This window comes from Staurois parvus, unplaced genomic scaffold, assembly GCF_062004578.1.
Source record: "Staurois parvus isolate SC_StPar_1 unplaced genomic scaffold, SC_StPar_1.0 ptg000249l, whole genome shotgun sequence".
Classification (NCBI taxonomy): domain Eukaryota; kingdom Metazoa; phylum Chordata; class Amphibia; order Anura; family Ranidae; genus Staurois; species Staurois parvus.
The window spans coordinates 13,573,545-13,597,319 of NW_028318045.1; the positions used below are offsets into that span (position 1 = coordinate 13,573,545).

Here is a 23,775-nt window from a genome sequence, read left to right on the forward strand (position 1 = left end):
ACACACACACACACACACACACACACACACACACACACACACACACACACACACACACACACACACACACACACAGTGTTACTAAACCCAGGACCCTGCATTCACTATATCTGGTCTCCCACAGTACACACAACATGGAAATGCAATTATTTTAAACTGCTAAATACCTTTTCTCATCAGCAGTTAGAACAGTCTTGTGACTTCTGTCAGTGTCCATCTGAGTGCTGGTTAAAGCTTGTAGGAAGAGTTTTCTTTCTGCTCTAGGAGGGTGCAAAACCCCTGACCTCTGTCTGGACAGTGCAGATTGGCCCTGTGCTGATCACATGCACTCTCCCCAAAAAAAAAACTCTCTAGCAATACACACTAAACTGAGCATGTGCAGAATGGCAACCGTTCAGTCTATCTTATCAGGAGATCAGAGGTGGACATTTGAACAAGAGGAGGAGCAGAGAAGTCAGGATAAAATGTCCTTTTTACACAATGCAGAGTATTAACCCGTTAGGTTCCACAGTGAGTATAACAAGCCTGCTTTACTGCATATACAGATTGATTTTACTGTTGTGGGTTTAGTAACACTTTAAATGCCCATTCCTTTGATACTTAGCACCATCTAGTAGCCAAATGTGGTATTTTCCACTTTAAATAAATGAAAAACATTTGACTGAAGCAGGCCATAGACAAGGGGACAATTGGCCGTTTTTTTTTTTTTTAAATTGTAAATCGGTCGTTCAGATAGCCGACGTTGCCACTAATTAAGGAAAAAAAAGTCGGCGGGTTTTAGTCCCGTCTATGGCCGTCAATTAATATAATAGCTGTGTCCCTGCATAGAGACCCGCTATTATATTTGACAGAAGAAATAGATTATGCAGAAGAAGAAGAAGAAGAAGAAGAGAAACAACATTGTATCTATTTGTACTTGAATAGAAACATCTGTATCCGAAATGCATACAAATAGATACAATGTTGTTTCTCTTCTTCTTCTTCTGCATAATCTATTTCATCTTCTCCTCTTTTCTTCTATTCTTCTTGATATTCTATTTCTTCTTCTCCTGCAAAATCTATTTCTTCTATTTCTTCTTTTCTTCATAGTCAATTTATTGTCAAATCGGCCAGAAGAACGGCCGATTTGACCATAAATTACCGCGAAAATCGGCCGATCTAACAAATCGTCCCAGGATTTTCCACGATTTTCAAAATCTCTTAAAATTAAGAAAAACGCCCAACATTTTTCCCCACTAACGGTACGAATATCGGGCAATTTTTTTTTTTTTTTTCGGCCGATAATTCGGCAAGAAAATCGCAAATCTATGGCCGCCTTAACTCAGCATAAAGCCTCATAACAATCACTTTTTTTTTGCCTCATTCATGCAGAGCAAATGTACATGCGCTTTCACTAGGTGAATTTGTATGGATTTTTGTATTAAAAGTAAAAAACTATACATCCTGTATAATATTAAAAATAATTGATTACATATTCAGATACCTTTGACTAATAATGAATTACATATTCTGATACATTAACACTAAGGTCATCAGTGTTTTTTAAAAATATTTCTTACCCTTCTATAATATAAAAGTGTATTTAGTTTTTTTAAGAGAGGAATGCAGATGGGCTTAGTAAAGTACCCTACACGGACAAACTATTTCTTGACAATTATTTGTCTATTGTTTAATATGGTTCTCCATATTCAATATAGTTTCTGTGGCTTCATTCCACATCTGTCAGCGAAAAAGAAATTTTGCCCAGTAAATACAAATTTTAAAACTCCAGTTACAAAAACATTCATTAAAAAACCATTATTAACCACATGTGCGTGCACAAAATACCTTTGCAAAGTGAGAGATTACCTTGAAAAAGAAGAAGTGACATCATCACTCTGTTGCTCATGGCCTGTTCAGCGACCAAAGCTGTGGGAGGGACCCATCAAGTTGGATAAGCAAACTATTGTGTAAATACAAGAGCCGTGTCTGTTCTTCCGTGAATCTTTGTGTGCTTTGTGTATTTTTCAGATCTGTGCAGTAATCCAGTGTGAAACTTTGCTTCTGTGCAGAAGCTTTCTGTACTAAAGACCAGTTACTGCTGCTCTCTCCCCGTGTCCAGGTTGACTGGTCTTGTCTCCGCCCCCTCCTCCAGTTCTCTGCAGGAAGCCTGTAGTATGATGGGCTTGCTGGATCCCTCCCCCCCGCTCTGCTCTCTGCACAGGTCATCAGAACCACAAATGATGATGTCACTGCTCTTTTTTTCAAGGTAATCAGTTTGCAAAGGCATTTGGTGTACTCAAAGAAGATTTACATCCTGTGTGGCTATTGAGGAATATATTTCAATACATTTTTGTACCTGGAGTTGAGCTTTAAATTTTTTATTTTCTGGGGAAAATTCCTTTAATGCTACTACAGATGTGGATCGAAGCCACAGAAACCATATTGAATATAGAGAACAATATTATATAATAGTTAAATAAACCTCAAGAAATAAATAGTCCACGTAGGGAAGTGTTTTACTAAGCCCACCTGCATAATTCTCTAAAAAAAAATTAAATATGTCTTTATAATATAGACAGGTAAGAAAAATGTAAAACAAATCCCTTACGAGCTTAGCATATATGTATCAGCATATGTAATTGTTTCTTCTTCTTATTATACAGGATTTATAGTTATAGTTCCACAGTGTATTTGTAAAAAAATGCCATATTCATCTAGTGAAAGTGCACAAACATTTGCTCTGTGTTAATGGGGCACAAAAAAATGAATGTTCAGACTTTATTTACATTTCAATGGTTTTTATTGAATAGTTTTACAAAAGAAAAAAGAGACATAAATAAAACAAAAAATAACAATGAAGAATGTTCCATCACATACACAGATAGAAACATCAAAACAGCAAATTCTGCCATAACAATTGACAGCGAAGACAAGATATAAATAGCGGCCAATATGTAGTCAAGTATGTCTCGTCATGCCAACATAAAGTATACAAAAAGAGTAAAAAGAGAAAAGAGTAGAAAGGAAAAACCAGATGAGGGTCATTAAGGCACAGAGAGGTATTGAATCCATGGGTTCTATGTATTATTGACTTTCTTCGAGTTATTGTGTAAGATACAGGTGAGTTTGTCATTAATCATGATCCAGTTGAGTTTTTTTTCAATATAATCAAGTGGAGTGACCGATTGCCTCCAGTATCTAGCTATTGTAATTCTAGCAGCTAGAAACATATAGGAAATCATTTTATGGGATTTCTTGGGAACATTATCTGGAAAGTTGTGAAAGAGCGCTGTCTCCGGGGATCTGCAAATATTTATACCTGTCACTGAGTTTACCAAATAGAACATTTGAATCCAAAATCTAGTTACAAGCGGGCATTGCCACCAGATATGAAACCTAGACCCAACCTGGCCATCCAGCTTTATTTAAAAGGGAAAATACCACATTTGCCCACTACGTGGTACTAAGTATCATAGGAACAGGTATTTAACCCTTGCACTGCAAGGTGGCCCACTGCAAGGAATGCCTGGCGTTGGACTCTAAAACTGACAGCTGCTCCATTTGGTATCAGTCTCTTGTAGTCCCTGTACAGAGCTGGGAGATGGAGAAGCAGCAGGTAGTTGCGTTGCAGTGCATGGAGCATGCTGATAGGAGGAGCAAGAAGAATAACAGAGAGATGACCTTATCTGGTGACTACTTCTCCTTTCATTAAATAGTCACAGGCTGGTGGAGGAATAAGATGTGTAAGTGTTACTGAACTGCAGCAGGCAAAAAAAAAACAGGTCTTCTGTCCTGTCAGACAGGACTGTGCTGTGTGTCTTGGCTGTATAAATCTCAGGACTGGATGCACAGAAATACTAATCATTTGGCATGTGTTCCATTTGTGTATTCATTTGTTTGCCTGTCATTCAGCTTTAAAATGGAATTAAACCCACACATTTATACCTTGAATGATAACTGTTAGGCCTTGTACACACGGGGCGTAATACACCATATGGCTGTGTATACTTACACCGGGATGTATGGGTGTCCTGTGTCTCCCCATCAGGCAGTCCCATTGATATCAATTGCACAGACACAGTTGCTGTGTCCCAATATGACATCTGTGTGGGTGTGGGTACATGTCCCTAATTGCAGACCATGTGAATGCGGGGACAAACAGCTATCATATTGGAAGCAGTGACTGTATCCCAATTGACATTAATGGGACTGCCTGATGGGGATACACACAATACATGTGCATCCCCGTGTGGGTAAACACGGCCTTGCACGGGCGTACGGTATTGTGTGCTTCGAGTGAACGAGGCTTTACAGTTACTGATGTTCCTATGTTAGCGCTCAACCAAACTGTCAAGCCATAGAAGTGTTTGGTGTCATGTCTGCTTTAAAACAAAACACCAAAGTCATCTAAAAAAGTGCCCTAGGGTATGTCTATAGGCCTGGTTCACAACTATGTGTAAAAAAAACACTTTTTGCAGAAATGCACTACACTGCATTTAACATGGGTTCCTATGAGACACATTTACATCTCTTTTCAAATCCAAACAGAAGTGGGTTGCTACTACCTGTCAAATGTATTAGGCTTCAAGCATATGAGCTCACCGTGGCCGACTAGCAGTCTCCATCTGCTTATAAGTACAAGTCCAATTCCAAAAATGTTGGCAACAGGTGAATACAAGAATCTTCTGTATTGCATAAAGGAGTAGAAATATTCCACTGCAAACTTACGCTAACGCTTTTCAGTCTAAAAACACAACTGATTCATTGCTCTATTTCTATCTGCTGGATCTTGGTCCCTCATAGCTCTATGAATATGGTCTGTTTTGTGCGGTCATGCAGCACTGTACACAAATTAAATTTATATATTTTTTTTCACACAAATAGAGCTTTCTTTTGGTGGTATATGATCACCACTGGGTTTTTTATTTTTTGCGCTATAAATGAAAAAAGACTGAACATTTTTGCTATAAAACATCCTATTAAAAATAAATAAAATTTCATAAATTTAAAGCGGAGTTCCACTCGCTCTGTAAAAAAATAAAAGTCAGCAGCTACAAAAACAGCCACTCACCTGTTCCATGATCCCGCGTTGCCCCCGCAGCAGCTCGTTTCACCGGCCATCCTGTATTCCAGGCGCCGGCATCTTCAGTGTGGGCACCCGGTGGTGACAGCTTGCAGCTTCACAGCCGGGTACCCACTGCACATGCGCGAGTAGCGCTGCACTTCCTGAATGGTCCTGTAGTCTTCTGGGACCTGTCACGTGTCCCACAAGACTTCGGGGAGGGAGGGTAGGAGGAAAGCTTCCGATCAATCGCCTAGGCATTCGCAGCGGAAGTGGGAGCGACTACCTGTCAAATTCGGGTACCCATTCCCCCCTCGCTCCCCAAAGGTGCCAATCCTTAATGGGGAGCGGGGGACCAATCTTTAAAGCGGAACTTCCCCTTTTGGGTGGAACTCCACTTTAAGCCAAAATGTATTCTGCTACATGTCTTTGCTCTATACTAATAATGGCGGTGATCAGCGACTTATAGTGATTGTGATAATGCAGTTGGCATTCTGACACTGTCATCTGCAATGACACTAATACAGTGATCATAACTAATAAAAAGCACTTTCGCTGTACTAATGACACTGGGCAGGAAGGGGTTAACATCTAGGGTGATCAAAGGGTTACATGTGTGTTAGGGAATGCTTTTACTGTGTACTGTTTTAATAGGGAATGTGCAGGTTTTTATCTCCCTGCTTCACAGATTTCTCTCTTGTCAGTTGCTTTGCCGATCACCGGGTCCCGTCCATGAATCGCTGGCTGGAACCCTGTGATTGACATGTACAGGAGCCAAAGATAGCGCTGGAAGTGCAGAGTTATGTAGCAGAAAAGCTGCTATAGGGCAGACGTCAAGTGGTTAATAAAATATTAATTTTATTTATGTTAGTGTATTATTTGCTGAGGTGTCATACCCAGGGTCGGACTGACAACTCATTGGGCCCCCCGGGCAATAGGGGATCATGGGGCCCCTGTGTCATTGGCCAAACTCAAAAAAGCCTATGAAAAAGCTACCAGGGGCATCTCATTGGGCCTCCTACTGACCCCAGGCCCTCGGGCAGTGCCCGAGTTTCCAAATGGTCAGTCCGCCCCTGGTCATACCCATTTTCTTCTTTCTGTTTTTAGTTTGGTAAACTTCAAACTTAGAATGCTGTTTTCACCATCATTTCCCATTTGCTGTGACCATAGAATGTTTTTAAACCTAGTGGGAGGGTTCACACAGTGGAGACACCGCATGTTTGTGGCCAGTGAGTTACAGGTCTATGGGAAAAGTTCATGCAAGCAATCTTGTGATTGGGCTTCCCTGCTGTCAATCACTCATTCAGTGCATTTCAGGGAGAACATGCTCATCTTCCTAAGGACAATAGAGCTGAGAAATCCTGAGGAAGAGGAGCATTTACTCCTTGAAACACGTAGACCGATTGACAGCAGGGAAGCCCTATCCCCAGAACTGGTATGTACAAGAGCAGACCCCCCCACGTACACAAAACTCCTGGTCACAAGTATTTAGTACCAGGGGCGGACTGACAACTCATGGGGGGCAAAAGGGAATCATGGGGCCCCTGTGTCCTTGTCCAAACTCAAAAAAGCCTATGAAAAAGGTACCAGAGGCATCTCATGGGGCCCCCTACTGACCCTGGGGCCTCGGGCAGTGCCCGAGTTTCCAAATGGTCAGTCCGCCTCTGTTTAGTACCTGCCCTGAGGATCAGTTTTGTTGTTTGCTGTCGGTGCTGAGACCTGGAGTGGTTGTTTTTAGATATTGCTGTTCTTGTTGTGTCTTGGCATCACTTGCAGATGGAGGCTGGAAAGTCATTGGTATGATCAGCTCATTGTAAACTCATCTTCTGTTGCAGGTCATCTACATGGCACGGAACCCCAAAGACCTGGTGGTGTCCTACTATCAGTTCCACCGATGCCTGCGGACTATGAGTTACCGAGGAACATTCCAGGAATTCTGCAGGAGGTTTATGAATGACAAATGTAAGAAAAAGTTTACAGCTTTCAACTGAAGGTCATAATCTGAAATTTACTGAAGGAATGAACACTTTGGGTCCTACTTCTGAAAATTACCTGGATGAATGTCACAAGCTTTCACCAAGCCGTAACTAACTTTCTCTGTATTTTGTCTAATAGGTTTATTTCCTATGATTGCAAACAACATTTACCTGGTTGAAGTATTTAAAAAAAATACAGCATTATGGCCACTAGATGGAGCTGACAAGCATAGGCACTGAACCTATTAGACAATATATGGGGGAAATTCGTTATGGCTGGGTGAATGCTTGTGACATTTGTCCAACAATTTTTTTTTATAATTAGACCCCCTTAATTTGTCTTAAACACACTGATTTTTTATGTTGATTTGCTTGCCCGCTCTTATACCACACACACCTACAGACTAACATTTTTTATAAAGGGAACCTGTCACAGCTGAAGCTTCCATCCTGTGCTAATAAAAATGGACAGGGTCACTTTAATGCAGTGTTTCTCAACTCCAGTCCTCATGGACCCCCAACAGGTCATGTTTTCAGGATTTCCCTCAGATGAAACAGCTGTGGTAATTACTAAGGCAGTGAAACTGATCAAATCACCTGTGCAAAATAATAGAAATCCTGAAAACATGACCTGTTGGGGGTCCATGAGGACTGGAGTTGAGAAACACTGCTTTAATGTGATATAACTTGATATTTATCTTCAATGGCCCTTTTAAAAGAGAGTGTAGACTTCCAACATTGGACTGATGCTGCATCTTCTCCCACTGCCTCTAAGACTGAGAGCTGAGCATCAAAGACCACTGATTGCTCAGTTCTCGGTCTTCAGTGAGCAGAGGGTTAGTGACTGTCAGTCATTGGCTCTTTGCTCTGCCCCGACAGCACTCACTGGAGCACCAGGCTGTGAAGGGGGCGGGAGTGGCTGGCTCAGCCTTTCAGCATTGCTCTGAGAGGCTAAGCCAGCTGCCAGTCAGCAATCTGTGTGGATCCCAAAATTAAAGTTGGTATCACTCCAGAGCCTGGACTGGCTGAGTAACATCAGCTAACAGCAGGGATTAGCCCATTGTTGAATAATCTGCACTCCTGTGATCCATAGGAGAAGTATAGCCAAATAAGCTTTGGCCATTCTTCTCCTTTAACAAACATATGGCTTTCAGCAATGTTCTCTCTCTTAAAACTAGTCTGAGTACTTTCTGTGCCCAGTATTGTTAAAGGCCTGGACAGAGAGATACTACATTAATTCATTGTCACCAATCCGATGCAACCCTTCCTCAGAGTCTGGCTACTGCCAGACTCATCCACCTTACCAACCATTCCATGTCTGCCATCCCTCTCTGCCAATCCCTCCACTGGCTTCCCATTGCCCAACGCATAAAATTCAAAACATTAACAATAACTTATAAATCCATTTATAACTCTGCCCCAAATTACATCACCAATCTTGTCTCCAAATATCACCCAAACTGTCCTCTCCGCTCCTCCCACGACCTCCTGCTCTCTAGCTCACTTGTCTCCTCCTCCCATGCTCATCTCTTGGATTTCTCCAGAGCCTCCCCCATCCTCTGGAACTCTCTACCCCAATCTATCTGACTATTGCATACTCTGGCCACTTTTATGTGATCTCTGAAAACTATCTGTTCGGGGAAGCCTATCCTGCCTTCAGCTAATAACCGAATCTTCTATTCCTCCTATCAGTTCATCCCCCACAGTTATTACCTTTTGTTCTACCAGTCCCTCCCTCTTAGATTGTAAGTTCCAAGGAGCAGGGCCCCCCTAATCCTCTTGTATTGAACTGTATTGTTGCTGTATTGCCTCCCGTTATATTGTAAAGTGCTGAGCAAACTGTTGGCGCTATATAAATCCTGTATAATAATAATAATAATAACATTTACACTGTATTTGGTTGCTGTGTATTGGTCAGCGATTTCCTCTGTATTTTGCTTGACTCATATTCTTTATGAAGACACAAAATATTGCTAAATCTTTCTACTGGATATGTAAAATCTCTTTTTCATTCTTTCTTTTTTGTGATGGCAGTGGGCTACGGTTCATGGTTTGAGCACGTCCAGGAATTTTGGGATCACCATTTGGATTCTAATGTCCTTTTTCTCAAATATGAAGATATGCACAAGGTGAGACCACTTTCTGTCCACATACAGAACCATTCATTCAATTCCTGTCCCAGAGGTTCAGATTTTACCCATTGCCCATGCTGTAAATTGGACCTAGACAGAAGTGTTAATACATCTTGCAAAATAAAGAGTAATAGAGGGGCTGAAATGCTTGCTTTTCCTGGAGAAAATGCTGCTCCAGCTTTACTCCAGTGCTGATCAAATCCCAGGGCCTAGGGTAAGGACAATCTGAATTTTAGAATTCTCTTCAATAAAAATCATATGAGCAATAACATCAACTTTTGGTCATATCACCAGAACTGGAGGGAAACTGGAGCAGCATTTTCTCCAGGAAAGCTACAGTATATTATATGAGTTCTATTACTCTTTACCTATCCACTCATCGAGTTTATATATCTTCAAAGTGGAACTCCAATGATAACATCTGGTTAAACCTATCCCCCATTGGGGATATTTTCACGTATTGCTTGTCCCAGTGACAATATTGCAGGAACATAAAACATTTAAAAACTTTTTAAAAAGTTACTCCCTGACCCAGTGATGTTTTTTGTTGTCAGTGGAATAGACAGCGATGAAGAAATTAAAATTGGCAATAGACAATTACAGTTGACATTGGCAGTAATAAAAAGCTGATAGAAGTACAACTGTTCCCCTATATGTGCAGATCCAGCATCTGGCTGTATATATTAATGGTGCATCTGTGTGATCTCTTGTTATGCTGTTGACACATGTATCAGTGTTGCAGTTTTTCTTGTTTCTTATTTTTTTCCTGTGTTGGAGAGTATTATCTTGCAGTACTGCTGAGTTTATATTTAGTTCAATTTGAAATTCCCTCTCTCCGACCACCACCTCCTCACGTTCTCCATCTCCCCTTCCCCTAACTCCCCCCCCCCCAGAGCACCAAACCATCACCAGCCGCAACCTCCGCAACCTGAACCCGGCCCCCCTCCACTCAGCTGCCGACTGCCTACATGACAGCATCCTTCCACTGTCATGTCCTGACCTAGCCACTACCACGTACAACGACTCTCTGTCAGCTGCCCTAGACTCTCTGGCACCCCTAACCACACGCTAAATCAAACCTAGACCGCTCCAACCATGGCAGAACGACCACACTAAATGCCTCAAACGCCGCAGTCCCGCGCTAGAGAGACTATGGCGCAAAACCAGGTCCCTCCGTTCATTCTCCCTCTACAAATCTGCCTTCCTCACTTACACTTCCTCCCTCCACGCCGCCAAGCAGGCTTACTTCGTAAACCTGATCAAGACCCTCTCCTCCTGCCCTCGCCGACTCTTCTCCACCTTCAACTCCCTACTCTCTCCCCCCCTCCTCCACTCAGTACCTCACTCACCGCCCGCGAAATTGCCACTCATTTCCACAACAAGATTGATGCAATCTGTCAGGACATAGTCAACTCGCAATCTATCTCCCCACCTATCCTCCCCCCCCCCCCCATCTCCCCCTCATCTCTTCCCTCCTCTGACCTCGCAACCGCACTGCCCCCCTCCACACCCAAGACCCCGCTTACCGTAACCCCCCAAGCTCTGCACTCCTTCAGCCCCGCTACCACTGAGGAAGTCACCAGGGTCTTCTCAGAAGCCCGCCTCACTACCTGCCCCCTGGACCCTATCCCCTCTCGACTCCTCCGGTCACCCCCCTCTTCCCTCATCTGCTCCCTCACCCACATCTTCAATCTCTCCCTCTCTACCGGCGTATTCCCCTCCCCCCTAAAGCATGCGCACATCACCCCCATACTCAAAAAGCCCTCCCTGGACCCCTCTGACCCAAACAACCTCAGACCCATCTCCCTGCTGCCACTCACTTCCAAACTCCTGGAGCGCTTAGTCTACGACTGCCTAAGCGCCCACCTAACTGACAACAACCTCCTTGATCCACTACAGTCTTGCTTCCGTCCCCTACACTCCACCGAAACCGCCCTCCTCAAAATCACCAACGACCTACTAACCGCCAAAGCCAAAGGCGACTACTCTGTCCTCCTCCTCCTGGACCTCTCCGCGGCCTTCGACACAGTTGACCACCCCCTCCTCCTTAATAAACTACTCTCCCTTGGCATCAGAGACACCGCTCTCTCCTGGTTCACCTCTTACCTATCCCGACGCTTTTTCAGCGTTTCCTACAATGGTGCCACCTCCCCTTCCCTCCCCCTCTCTGTTGGGGTCCCCCAGGGCTCTGTCCTTGGACCCCTTCTCTTCTCCATCTACACCTCCTCCCTTGGCAAACTCATATGATCCCACGGCTTCAGCTACCACCTCTACGCTGATGATACTCAAATTTACCTCTCCACCCCCCACCTCACCCCCACTTTCTCCGCCCGCATCACTCACCTCCTAAACGACATCTCTGACTGGATGTCGCTCCATTTCCTCAAGCTTAACCTCTCCAAAACCGAGCTTCTCGTCTTCCCCCCTGCCTGCGCCCCCCCCCCCATCCTATCCATCACTACTAACATCACCACCATCAATCCCGCCCCGCAAGCCAAAGTCCTTGGAGTCATTCTGGACTCTAACCTCTCCTTCCAACCTCATGTCAAATCACTTACAAACACATGCAGGCTCCACCTCCGCAACATCACCAAGATACGCACCTACCTTACCCCAGACACCACTAAACTACTCGTACACTCCCTGATTATCTCACGCCTTGACTACTGCAACTCCCTCCTCACCGGCCTACCCCAGTGCAGGCTCTCCCCACTTCAGACCATCCTGAACTCAGCGGCTAGACTCATTCACCTCACCACCCGCTCCACCTCTGCCACCCCCCTCTGCCTATCCCTCCACTGGCTCCCTATCGCCCAACGCATCAAATTCAAACTACTCACTCTGACCTACAAAGCCGTTCACAACACTGCCTCTAACTACCTCACCAACCTGATTCCCAAGTACCACCCTACCCGTACCCTTCGCTCTTCACAGGACCTCCTTCTATCTTGCTCCCTGGTCTCCTCCTCACACGCACGTCTGCAAGACTTCTGCAGGTCCTCCCCCATCCTCTGGAACTCACTACCCCAATCCATCAGACTGTCACCTTCCCTCCTCACCTTCAGGCGCTCCCTGAAAACCCACCTCTTCAGGGAAGCCTACCCCACCCTCACCTAAGTGCTGCTCTCCTTCATTCCTCCTACCACTCCATCCCCCACAGCCACTTCCTCCTGTACCACTACCCCCTCCCTCCTAGATTGTAAGCTCGAAAGAGTAGGGCCCTATAACCCCTCGTGTGCTGTTTGTAGTTGCTGTAATGTTTCATGTATTGTCCCCCCCTCTATTGTACAGCGCTGAGCAAACCCTTTGGCACTATATAAACTCGATGTAATGTAATGTAATGTAATGTAATGAATGCACAAAAGTTATTCAGCAGATATTTTTTTATCTACTTTTTTGCATGTTCTACTAGATGAAATAAAATGTTAGATTGCACCATGTACTTCAACTCATTAAAAACAAATTAAGATTTTCCAGCTTGTCCCATGGATTTTTTTATCAATTAAAAAAACCCCCCAAAAATCAGAAACTAAAAATCAATAGGACAATTTTATTTGTTCACACATCTGCTCTAATGTGAGAAAGCAAAGGTCATGGCGCCCCCTAGTGGAATATTGGCAAACATGTAGACAAGCTCTGTATATTCTAAATCTTCAAAAAATTTCAGCACTTTTTTTTTTTTTTTTTTTTTTATTAAATAGAGTTTAAAAAAGTGCAGAAACTTTTTGAAGAACCCTCGCATTTTGATGATAAAATCCATATTGATAATCCATTACATTTTGTATTTATTTTATGTACACTAATATACTTGCCATCAGAAACCAGTCAGATTCCCCCTTTCATTGTCTAACCTGCACTCAAAAATGAAGGTGAACCATAGTCTTTTTATATTTGAAGGTGATCAGCTTAATGTAAATATTTGCTTTCACTGTCTGTTAATGTTTTAAAGTTCAATTTTTGGTAGTTTATTGCACAACTTCCTATACAGTATTGCTGTAAAATGGTTGCGACCTGCTGAGTCTCTTGTCTCACTGCAAGTTTAAAAATTGACTGCAGTTTCTAATACTATGAAATACGGTTAAAGCTGCCAGTACACTATGTGGCCTAGGCTGGCAGCTGGGGAAGAGCAGTTTTCCTTTTTTTCTTGGTGATATTAATGAGATATTCCCATCAGACACCAGACCGGTAATGGACTTTGTTGTTGTGTGCTGCACAACCAAAGAACAGCACCATGTTCAATAAGAAAACATATGTCACCGGCACCCCAGTTTCTGGTGTGCATACAAATACAAGAACAATACTGTACTTTTTACAGGCACCCACATGGAAGAAAAATATATTTGAACTATATTTTAAAAATATTCTTCCCAAATATATTGCCATATATTTGAAATACTACAATTTTGGCCATATTCAATATATTTCAAAATATATTTCAATAAATATATATACATATACTGTATGTTGAAATGCGTTTTTATCACAAAATATCTGAAAAATATTTTTAAAAATACATTTTAAAATATACTGTATATCTTTAAAAATAGAAATCTACATTTTTGGAATGCATTTACAAATATGTAAATATTTATGTTAAAATGACTTTTTTATATGTTAAAAAAAATCTGAAGAATATTTTTAAATATATATATTTTTTAAATATAGCCCATTTTTTTTAACATATAAAAAAGTCATTTTAACATACATTTTTACATATTTGTAAATGCATTCCAAAAATGTAGATTTGTATTTTTAAAGACATACAGTATATTTGAAATGTATTTTTAAAAATATTTTTCAGATATTTTGTAATAAAAACACATTTTAACATACAGTGTATGTATGTATATGTATGTATGTGTGTATATATATATATATATATGTATATATGTGTGTATATATATATATATATATATATATATATATTGAATATGGTCAAAATTGTAGTATTTCAAATATATGTCAATATATTTGGGAAGAGTATTTTTTAAATATATAATTTTCTTCCATATGGGCACTCTTACCTGTTATTTCTGCCCTGCAGGGCAAACAGTGTAACCACTAAATGGACATGCTAAGCACTAGAGATATACTTTTTTGTCTCCCTCCAGGACCTCGGCACAATGGTGGAACAGCTAGTGAGGTTTCTGGGAGTGTCTTACGATAAGGCCCAACTGGAGTGCACAGTAGAACATTGCCATCAACTTATTGACCAGTGTTGTAACGCAGAGGCCCTTCCTGTGGGTAGAGGTACATGTCTGATAGATCTTATCATCTTCCTTTTGTTGTCCAAGGAAGTATCCATTGTTTATCTAGGCACAAGCATCCAACAAGAATGGAGGATTATTTTCTGTTGCATGTGAAAGAGCAACTTTGGGTAACAAATGGTCAATCAGAGGGCTGGAGATGCTGCCCGGTAACATTACAGCTATGCTAAAGTCACAAAGGCCATTACATTTATCTTTGTCCTATTTCACTGCCAGTTTAAGGTGGAGTGTCTTCATCAGGATGTATTTTGTCTCGCCCTTGGAGCCCATAGATTTCACAGATATGAATACATGATCCCACAGCTAAAAGGCCCTCTTGATTTGCAGCTTGAGCCATCATTTACATTTAGCCATTGAAAAGCGGTATGAGGAACTGACAGACGCTACCACCACACTGGAAAGAGCAATATTGATTGGAGGGGATTTCTAACATACCACATTATTTTTGCTTTCCAAGAAAGGTCATATTCAGGATGCTTATGGTGGCCATACACATGACAGTTGGTGATCGATTTAGGTATGAGCGATTGCAGATAAGCTTTTTTGCAGGTGTGTTTTTTTTAGTTTATTTTATCTTTCTGTTAACCTTTATTTTATTTTCACACCAGACATTTGCGTTTGATACATGTTTTCTGTTCCTTTGATTCTTTTTCTTTTCCTTTGAATGTCATGTATGTTTTCAGTTCTGTTTTTGTTTTCTTTTAGCGTGTTGGTTGTTTTCATTCTGAAGATGTGAGCAGGCAGTTCATTAGCTTGTAATTCATGTGCCCCAGTTACAGGATCGCAGCGGGGGGCGTCAGGTGGGTGTCTCATTCATAATGCAAGGTTGTCTCATAAAAAATACAGCAAGCTGCAGTGCTGCCCCAGGACAACGGTTATCGGCAGTTATCTTTGTTCATTATTCAGCTTTCGCACATAGAAGGTGCTTGCTATGTATTGGGTCACTGCTGGTGTTTACAAGTTTCTGAAAGACCCCAAATGCACAGAGTCGCTCCTTCTTTCCCTTCTCTTCCATGCTTAGGTCCAGCAGTACCTATTGTATATGCTGATCAGCCTGTAGTGGTTGACAGGAGCTCTAATAAAAGATATAGACACCTCATATTTCAACCATGCAGCTTGCAAGAGATTGAGAGGGAACCACTCGAATCCCCCATTTATGCTAAGCAGCATGGATGGTGGGATGTACATTCTATTCAGGCAGCTGTGGCTCTTGTGGCTGCTAGCACTGTCAAACAGTAACTGCATCTGATAGAATGATACATCTGAAAGGACGCAGTCACTGTTGGGCTTCTCCACCTGGCTCATTTGATTTTTAAATCAACTTTGGTTGAGCCTGGTGGTGTTTACATGGCCACCCGTGGCTTAAATTTTAAATAATACAGCAAGAATCAGCCACAATTTGAGCCATCTATAGGGGGCTTTAGTACGACAGGCCAAAAAGCACAGTTGAAGCCTACCTTGTCAAGCTCTGTTGTCGCACCTGATGATTACTTGTTGACAGGGCCAGATTTATACTCCTTGAACCCTCTGGCCAAGTGTCTTGTGCTACCCTCTCCCTACACCAACTAATAAAATCAGATATGAATGCCACAAGTGGCCTTGAATGTTTGGAAGAAGAGAGAGGCCCAGAGAGACGGATCGCCCACTTTGCATCGGTACACCCCAAACTGATGACTAGAAGAATAATGTGAGTACCAGAACTGTTGTCCTATATTTCTACCATTTGTGTTTTAGGTGTAAGGATAGAGAGTGAGCAGTTAGTACACTGTATGACTAACAAAAATGCACAAAACATAATTGTTAAAACGATACTAAAGGCTAATTTTTTAAATGAAAAACTTGTGAAAAATGAAAAAATGTTATACTTACCTGCTCTGTGCAAGGATATTGCACAGAAAGGTTGCTTACATCCTCTTCTGGCAGTTCCCTGCTGCCACTGTTACCTTCTTACTCCTTAGCAAGCTGAGTGCTAAGGAGGCACCTGTGTGCTTGTTATCCCAAGCTGGGCCGTGTGTGTCCATAGACACACACAGCGCCAGTAAACCACACCCTGCTCCCTCCTCATTGGTGTTTGACTGGCAGCAACAGGAGCCTGTGGCTCTGCTGCTCTCAATGTCTCTTGTGAAACCAGAATGTAAAGGGAGACATGTTGCAGCTGGACAGTGCTGGATCTGTGAAAGGAGTCAGGTAAGTGTTTAGGGAGGTATGTGTGTGTGTAGGTCAGGTAGTTGGGCATTTTATATCTTAATGCAATGATTGCATTAACGTAAAAAACCTTTTGAATTTAAAGAATAAAGGTTTATTGAGTTTCAGGTATACAGGTAGAAATCATACAGAAACAAAAGCCTCATTAAGCATCACTAAAGAAAACACATGCTAAGATCAATTTTGAAATGCGATCCAAAACGGCTCAGTATCATTTAGACAAAAGAGTACAGTAGGGAAAACAATTATTTGATCTCCTGCAGATTTTGTAAGTTTGCCCACTTACAAAGAAATTAACGGTCTTTAATTGATATCATAAGTGCATTTTAAATGATAGAGATAGAATATCAACTAAAAATCCTTGAAAAAAACACATGATACAAATATTATAAATTGAGTTGCAGTTCAGTGAGTTAAATAAGTATTTGATCCCCAAGCAAAACATGACTTAGTACTTGGTGGAGAAACCCTTGTTGGCAAGCACAGAGGTCAGACATTTCTTAAATCTCAGGACAGATTTTAGTCCACTCTTCTTTACAGATCTTCTCCAAATCCTTAAGGTTTCTTGGCTGTCACTTCGCAGCTCAATGTTTCAGCTCCCACCATAAATTTTCTGTATGATTAAGGTCTGGAGACTGGCTAGGCCACTCCATGACCTTAATGTGCTTCTTCTTGAGCCACTTCTTTGTTGCCTGGCAGTATGTTTTGGGTCATTGTCATGCTGGAAGACCCATCCACGACCCATTTTCAGTGTTCTGGCTGAGGGAAGAAGGTTCTCATCGAAGATTTTACAATACATGGCCCTGTCCATTGGCCGCTCAATGCTGCAAAGTTGGCCTGTACCTTTAGCAGAGAAACAGCCCAAAGCATGATGTTTCCACCTCCGTGCTTGACTGTAGGGATGGTGTTCTTAGGGTCATAGTCAGTATGTTTCTTTCTCCAAACACGGCAAGTCGAGTTAATGTCAAAGAACTCAATTTTGGTCTCATCTGACCACAATACTTTCTCCCAGTCCTTCTCTGAATCATTTAGATGCTCATTGGCAAACTTCATACGGGCCTGTACATGTGCCTTTTTGAGGAGGGGGACCTTGCGGGCGCTGCAGGATTTCAATCTATGGCGGAGTATTGTGTTAGCAATGGTTTGTTTGTTGACTGTGGTCCCAACTGCCTTGAGATCATTCACAAGCTCCTCCTGTGTAGTTCTGGGCTCATCCCTCACTTTTCTCATGATCATCCTTACCCCATGAGGTGAAATCTAGCATGGAGCTCCAGACCAAGGGAAATTGATAGTTATTTTGTATTTCTTCCATTTGCAAATAATCGCTCCCACAGTTGTCTCCTTCTCACCAAGCTTCTTGCTGATGATCTTGTAGCCCATTCCAGCCTTGTGCAGGTCTAAAATCTAATCTGTGTACCACATGAGCACATAGCCAGTCTGTGGGAGCCAGAATTATTGTTGGTTGGTAGGGGATCAAATACTTATTTTACTCACTGAACTGCAACTCAATTTATAACATTTGTATCGTGTTTTTTTCTGGATTTTTGGTTGATATTCTGTCTCTATCATTTAAAATACACCTATGGTAAATATTATAGACCCTTAATTTCTTTGTAAGTGGGTAAATTTACAAAATCTGCAGGGGATCAAATAATTATTTCCCCCACTGTATACATAGAAAAACTACATGAAAATGGGAGTGCACGCAGAAATAACCACCAAGTAAAAATAAGGTGCATCCATCAATTAAACCCCAACCTTTTGACTTTAGAACCATTTTAAAGAGCTCCTTTCACTTCATATCTACAAAAACATCAGTGGGACAAGACATGAGGGTAAATCTCTATAACAAGGCTCTTGATAGAAATAAAAACCTAACAGAGGGTTTAATCCTTCTCTACTTCATCTAAAATTGAGAAAAACAGTTTTGGCAGAACAATCATTTAAAAATGTATTTATAGCCAAAACACTTTTTGTTTTAGTTTTGGATAATAGGGATGGGTTAGAATGCCTGTCAGTTTAATGTTAGCTTTCGTGTCATATTTGGAGTTTTCCCTTCACTTCTTGACCCAAAGAAACAATGGGAAGTGACATGAAATCTCTACAAAGTGAAAGGAATTCTTATTCTAGAACAGGTGTCAACTTTGTATGGTTCTTCCTCACCTCTTGTTCTGGTGACAACTGCAAAATGTTATATTTCCCATCACTTCTGTCTTTGTGACAATGACCACCAAGACAAGTAGAGAGAGTGTCTTCCCAGCGGGGACACACGACAAGAGTTCTAATAATTCTACATTCTTTTCAGTTAAAAATAAAAAGCTTTGGCTCTATATATGCTTTAAGTACTCCAGCAATATGCTGATTTTTTTTATAATTAGTCAAAAGTTATTATATTTAAAGACTTTTTATTTTTTTTGTCCTCCAGGAAGGGTCGGCCTTTGGAAGGATATTTTCACTGTATCCATGAACGACAAATTCGACCTGGTGTATAAGCAACGGATGGGGAAATTTGACCTGAACTTTGACTTCAGCTTATAGGAAATGCATGCAACGATTACCAATGTATTAGCTAGACAAGCTTTTGGCCTCTGTTTCTATTGGCTGCACAATATACTGTAATTATCCTGTGTAATATTCTCCCCTCCGCAGGGGACGGCTCCCAGGCAGCTGCCTGTCTCTCAGTATTTCATTGCTTCTTTTCAGTTAACTCTTGCAGTGCTGGAGCGGTGATCACTGCATTGTCAGGTCCTTGGTGTCGATTGGAACCGCAGAGCTGAAGATCCTACAGGGCTACAGGGAATCTTGGGACAGCGCTAAGCTGCCTCGGGACCACGGAATTGTAACGGCTTGTACACACAGGCTCCAGCGTGGAAGGGATCCCTCCATGACGCTTTTACATTGCCTGGTGGTGGAAATGATTTATTTATTACAGGTACTTATATAGCGCTGTCAATTTACACAGTGCTTTACATATATATTATACATTCACATCAGTCCCAAACCTCAAAGTGTGTCCAATCTAAGGTCCCTAACTCACATTCATACAAACACATACTAGGGCCAGTTTAGACAGGATCCAATTAACCTACCAGCATGTTTTTGGAGTGTGGGAGGAAATGAAAGTACCCAGAGGAAACCCACACAGGCACAGGGAGAACATGCAAACTCCAGGCAGGTGGTGCCATGGTTGGGATTCAAACCAATGAACCTAGTACTGCCAGGTGGAAGTGCTAACCATTTAGCCACTGAGCTGCCAAATGCATTAAGCTATAAAATTGTTAATCTTGTGCAGCATAAAAACTGAGAGGAGTTTACAAACTACCTCCCCTACCACACTAAGGCCAATTTGGTCAGATGCCGCTTTGATTGCCAGTTTTGTTTTTTGGCAGTTTGTTGTCTTTTTAAAGGCCAATAGTTCTTACTGTAGAGGTTTTCAATAAGAAGAAATTTAATGGGACCCTCCTATCCTTAAACTGACCACCACCCAAGTTATAAATGTTAACCTATACCATACACCTATACCCAAAATTAAAACTTAAAGCAACTCTGTCCTCCGAAAAGCTGTACCTGTGAAATAAAAGTATAAATACCCTCCTTTCCTGCTGCCCATGCTGATGGACACATGTTGATGAGGAATCAGTATTGGTTATAAAACAACATATAACAAAACAGCCCCATTAAAATCACCACTTTGTGTTTTTGGAGGACACCCATACAGACGCTGTCATAATATACAAACTCCATGCACACAGAGTAGTGAAAATTTCAAACAGCACACAATTGCCACAGTGCCAACCACTGACTCCAGGTTTCCCATTATTATTAATATTATATAGGATTTATATAGCGCCAACAGTTTGCTCAGCGCTTTACAATATAAAGGGAGAAATACAGCAACAATACAGTTCAATACAAGAGGGATCGGAGGGCCCTGCTCCTTGGAGCTTACAATCTAGGAGGGAGGGGCTGGTAGTCCCCATGTCACCTGACCTCCTCCCCTGGTAGCCCCAGCAGTGTTGTATGGTTTTTTTCTATACTTATCCTTTCTAGGTGTCTTCAGACTGGTTATGCGATGTGCAGGGTAATTTTTGCCCCTTCTCCAGTAGGGGGCAGTCTTCAATAATGCAGTGCTGGCATTGATGACAGCATTGTTGTGAGTTAAGAGCATTGTGGGGGCTCCCTTTAGCGGTGGGTCCAGGACTCTTGGACTCACAGGATGTCCTCATTATTCTGCATTGAATAAATGAGCCTAGATATCCTGATTCCTGGAAGACTGCGGACATCTAGTGGTGGAAAGGATTCACTGAGTGTGTCAACCGTGGAGGAGGTGAGCTTTGCAGCCTTAGCTGCTTTTTTATAACTTACACCTCCTGGTGTACTATTTAAAAAACTGAAAAAAATGTCCCTACGTTAGGTCTTAAGCCACAAGAAACACCCAAAACGCAAAAAACTGCAAATGACAAAAACATTTCATAGAAAACTATATCTGTTACATAACTTCCACTACTGTTCACTAATGCCACTTTCTGGCTGTACCTAGTATAGATTCTGGTCCTTCTCTAGAGACTGGCAACCCATATGGAAGAAAAATATACTTGAAACATAGTTTAAAAATAGTCTTCCCAAATATATTGCCATATATTTGAAATACTACAATTTTAGCCATATTCAATATATTTAAAAAATAAATAAATTATATATATATATATATATATATATATATATATATATATACATATATAATATATACTGCATGTTGAAATGCATTTTCATTACAAAATATATGAAAAATATTTTTAAAAATACATTTCAAATATACTGTATGTCTTTAAAAATACAAATCTAAATTTTTGGAATGCATTTACAAATAGATGTACAAATATATGTTGAATTGACTTTTTTATATGTTAAAAAAATCTGAAGAATATATTTAAAAAATATATATTTTTAAAAATATTTTTCATATGTTTTGTAATATATAAAAAAATGCATTTTAACATGCAGTATATATATATTTGGGAAGAATATTTTTAAAATATATTTCAAATATATTTTTCTTCCATGTGGGAAGTGGCCAACCCAAGTGTTGCACGCTTGTTAATAACGCGTGTTATTGCGATAGGTTATCATACCCTAAAGCAGCAGAATCATTTTGAATGGGCTGGGCTGTTACCACAATTTAATGCATGAAAAAAAACACAGATATTACCTTTTTAACCCAACGTATGTTGCACTGCGCTGCAGCGTGGGTGTCTACTATTTTAACAGTGTGTTGGTATGTTATTCAAAATGAAATTAAAGCATTATTGGTGTGAATGGCTTTCAATGTGTAAGGGTATCTGTAGGTACAGGGGTCCACATACACTGAGACTGCAGTTGAATCATCTCCCCTAAACAGACAGGCACTACAGGTATATCTTCACACTCGTCTTTTTTACATAAATACGTTTTCCAGTCTGGAACTTGTGTGTACAAGCCCCAATGTATACAGCAATGTTGTTAGAGTGTCTACTCTGTTCGAGTCTCTTGATCAAAGACATCTGTAGGTGGAATGGTACCTATTACCTATACCAACCAATCACCTTTTTCATTTCAACCTTTGCTAGAAACACAAAAAGTGATCTGATTGGCTGATGGAGGCGTCTCCAGATACTTTGATCATGAGACTCTCTCTTTCTCTCTCTTTCTTTTGTGGAGTAATAGTTCACTGTATTTTCTAACGCTTTTAAATGGAGATTATTGTCAGAATCTTTGATAACTCTGAACCCAATCATGGAACGGACGGTTGGCGATTCGCCGAAGCTGAATGTTGTGTGAAACGCATCTCAGGGCTATGTTGTCGCACTGGTTGTATGATATGTGTCATCCTTCAATCAATTAAATTCCTGATCTTATATATCAATCCTGAGTCCAGAGTTATTTTCCTAGGAAAATGTTTAAAGTGGTACTATGGAATAACAATGAAACCTTCATGACGGGTAGGTGTATATCGCAAATGAGGATCTGTATGTCTCTTCTACAGTAACATTTCCTTTCCTGCCCACAAGAAATATTTCTTGTGGATGTATACGGAATCCTGTACAGAAGCCCTGAGGTTATCCTAAAATGTATTAAACTAAATTCTGAGTTTCAAAGTGAGAATTCTGAGAGCATACATTCTCAGCATGCCTTGATGCCAGGATGAATTAACCTCTGTGAGTAAGTTGGCTCATCCTGGACTGGCCAATCAAAATGATCGAAGATGCAGAATCCAGAAGAAGACCAGATGAAAATGTCAGTGATGGCAAGGAAACTCAAGGTAAGTAAGGTGGATTTTAGTTCCACTTTAAGACTAGGCCCCTTTCACACGCATGGTTTGATCAGGTCTACTTGTCCATTTTTCAGGTGGACGTGAGCAGAAGGTCCATTCACCTCTATGGACTGGCGTGTAAGATTTGTGTTTGTCTACACCCGCCTACCTCCAAGCTGATGCAGTCCACTAAAAAAAATGGGAGAGGATCTGTCTTTCTCTGTCTAGGTCAGTGTTTCTCAACCTTTTTTCAGTCAAGGTACCCTTTAAAATGATGGACAGTCCCGAGGCACCCTTTAAAATGATGTTCAGTCTTGAGGCACCCCATTTTAAAATGGGATGCCTCTACACTGTTCATAATTTTAAAAGGGCACCCCATTCTAAAATGTGAAAAACTATTCTAATAGTTTTATATATGCAGCAGCATCCACACATGTAGGACACCCAACATTAGAGGTGATTTATTCTTCCAAAGCAAATACACATTTGCACACTGGTACTGACTAGTATTCCAGTGTTTCTCTTCTCCCTCAGTTTTTCTACATCACTAAGCTAATGTGACCCCAGCACTGAGGGAGAGGGGTAGGGGAGGGTAAAACTAGGAGGCTGTGCAGGTAGCTGACATCCTCGTTATCAACTGATGATGTCATTGGTTGTCAGGATGCCAGTGGCTAGAAGGTCGTAATGGTGCACAATGAAAACCTGTGGCTTTGTACAACTAAAAGGTAGGCTTGTTCCACCCGCTGGCTTGCATACAAGTATTGGGCAATTTTTAGACATTTTGCCAAGGCACCCCTGAAGAAACCTTAAGGCACCCTGGTTGAAAAAGACTGATCTAGGTGGATCGAATTGGAGGGCAGTT

At 41.3% G+C, this 23,775-nt stretch overlaps 1 protein-coding gene across 1 annotated transcript in view; it reads left to right on the forward strand.

Annotated features, from left to right (window-relative positions):
- SULT4A1 (sulfotransferase family 4A member 1) overlaps positions 1–22,526 on the forward strand; it is a 56,793-nt gene extending 34,267 nt beyond the window's left edge. Inside the window, exons 4-7 of the mRNA XM_089680802.1 lie at positions 6,880–7,006; positions 9,055–9,149; positions 14,264–14,402; positions 19,050–22,526. Of these exons, the coding sequence (XP_089536928.1) occupies positions 6,880–7,006; positions 9,055–9,149; positions 14,264–14,402; positions 19,050–19,162 (474 nt within the window). The 3' untranslated portion in view covers positions 19,163–22,526. The remainder of the gene's footprint in view (positions 1–6,879; positions 7,007–9,054; positions 9,150–14,263; positions 14,403–19,049) is intronic.
- The last annotated feature ends 1,249 nt before the right edge of the window (positions 22,527–23,775 follow it).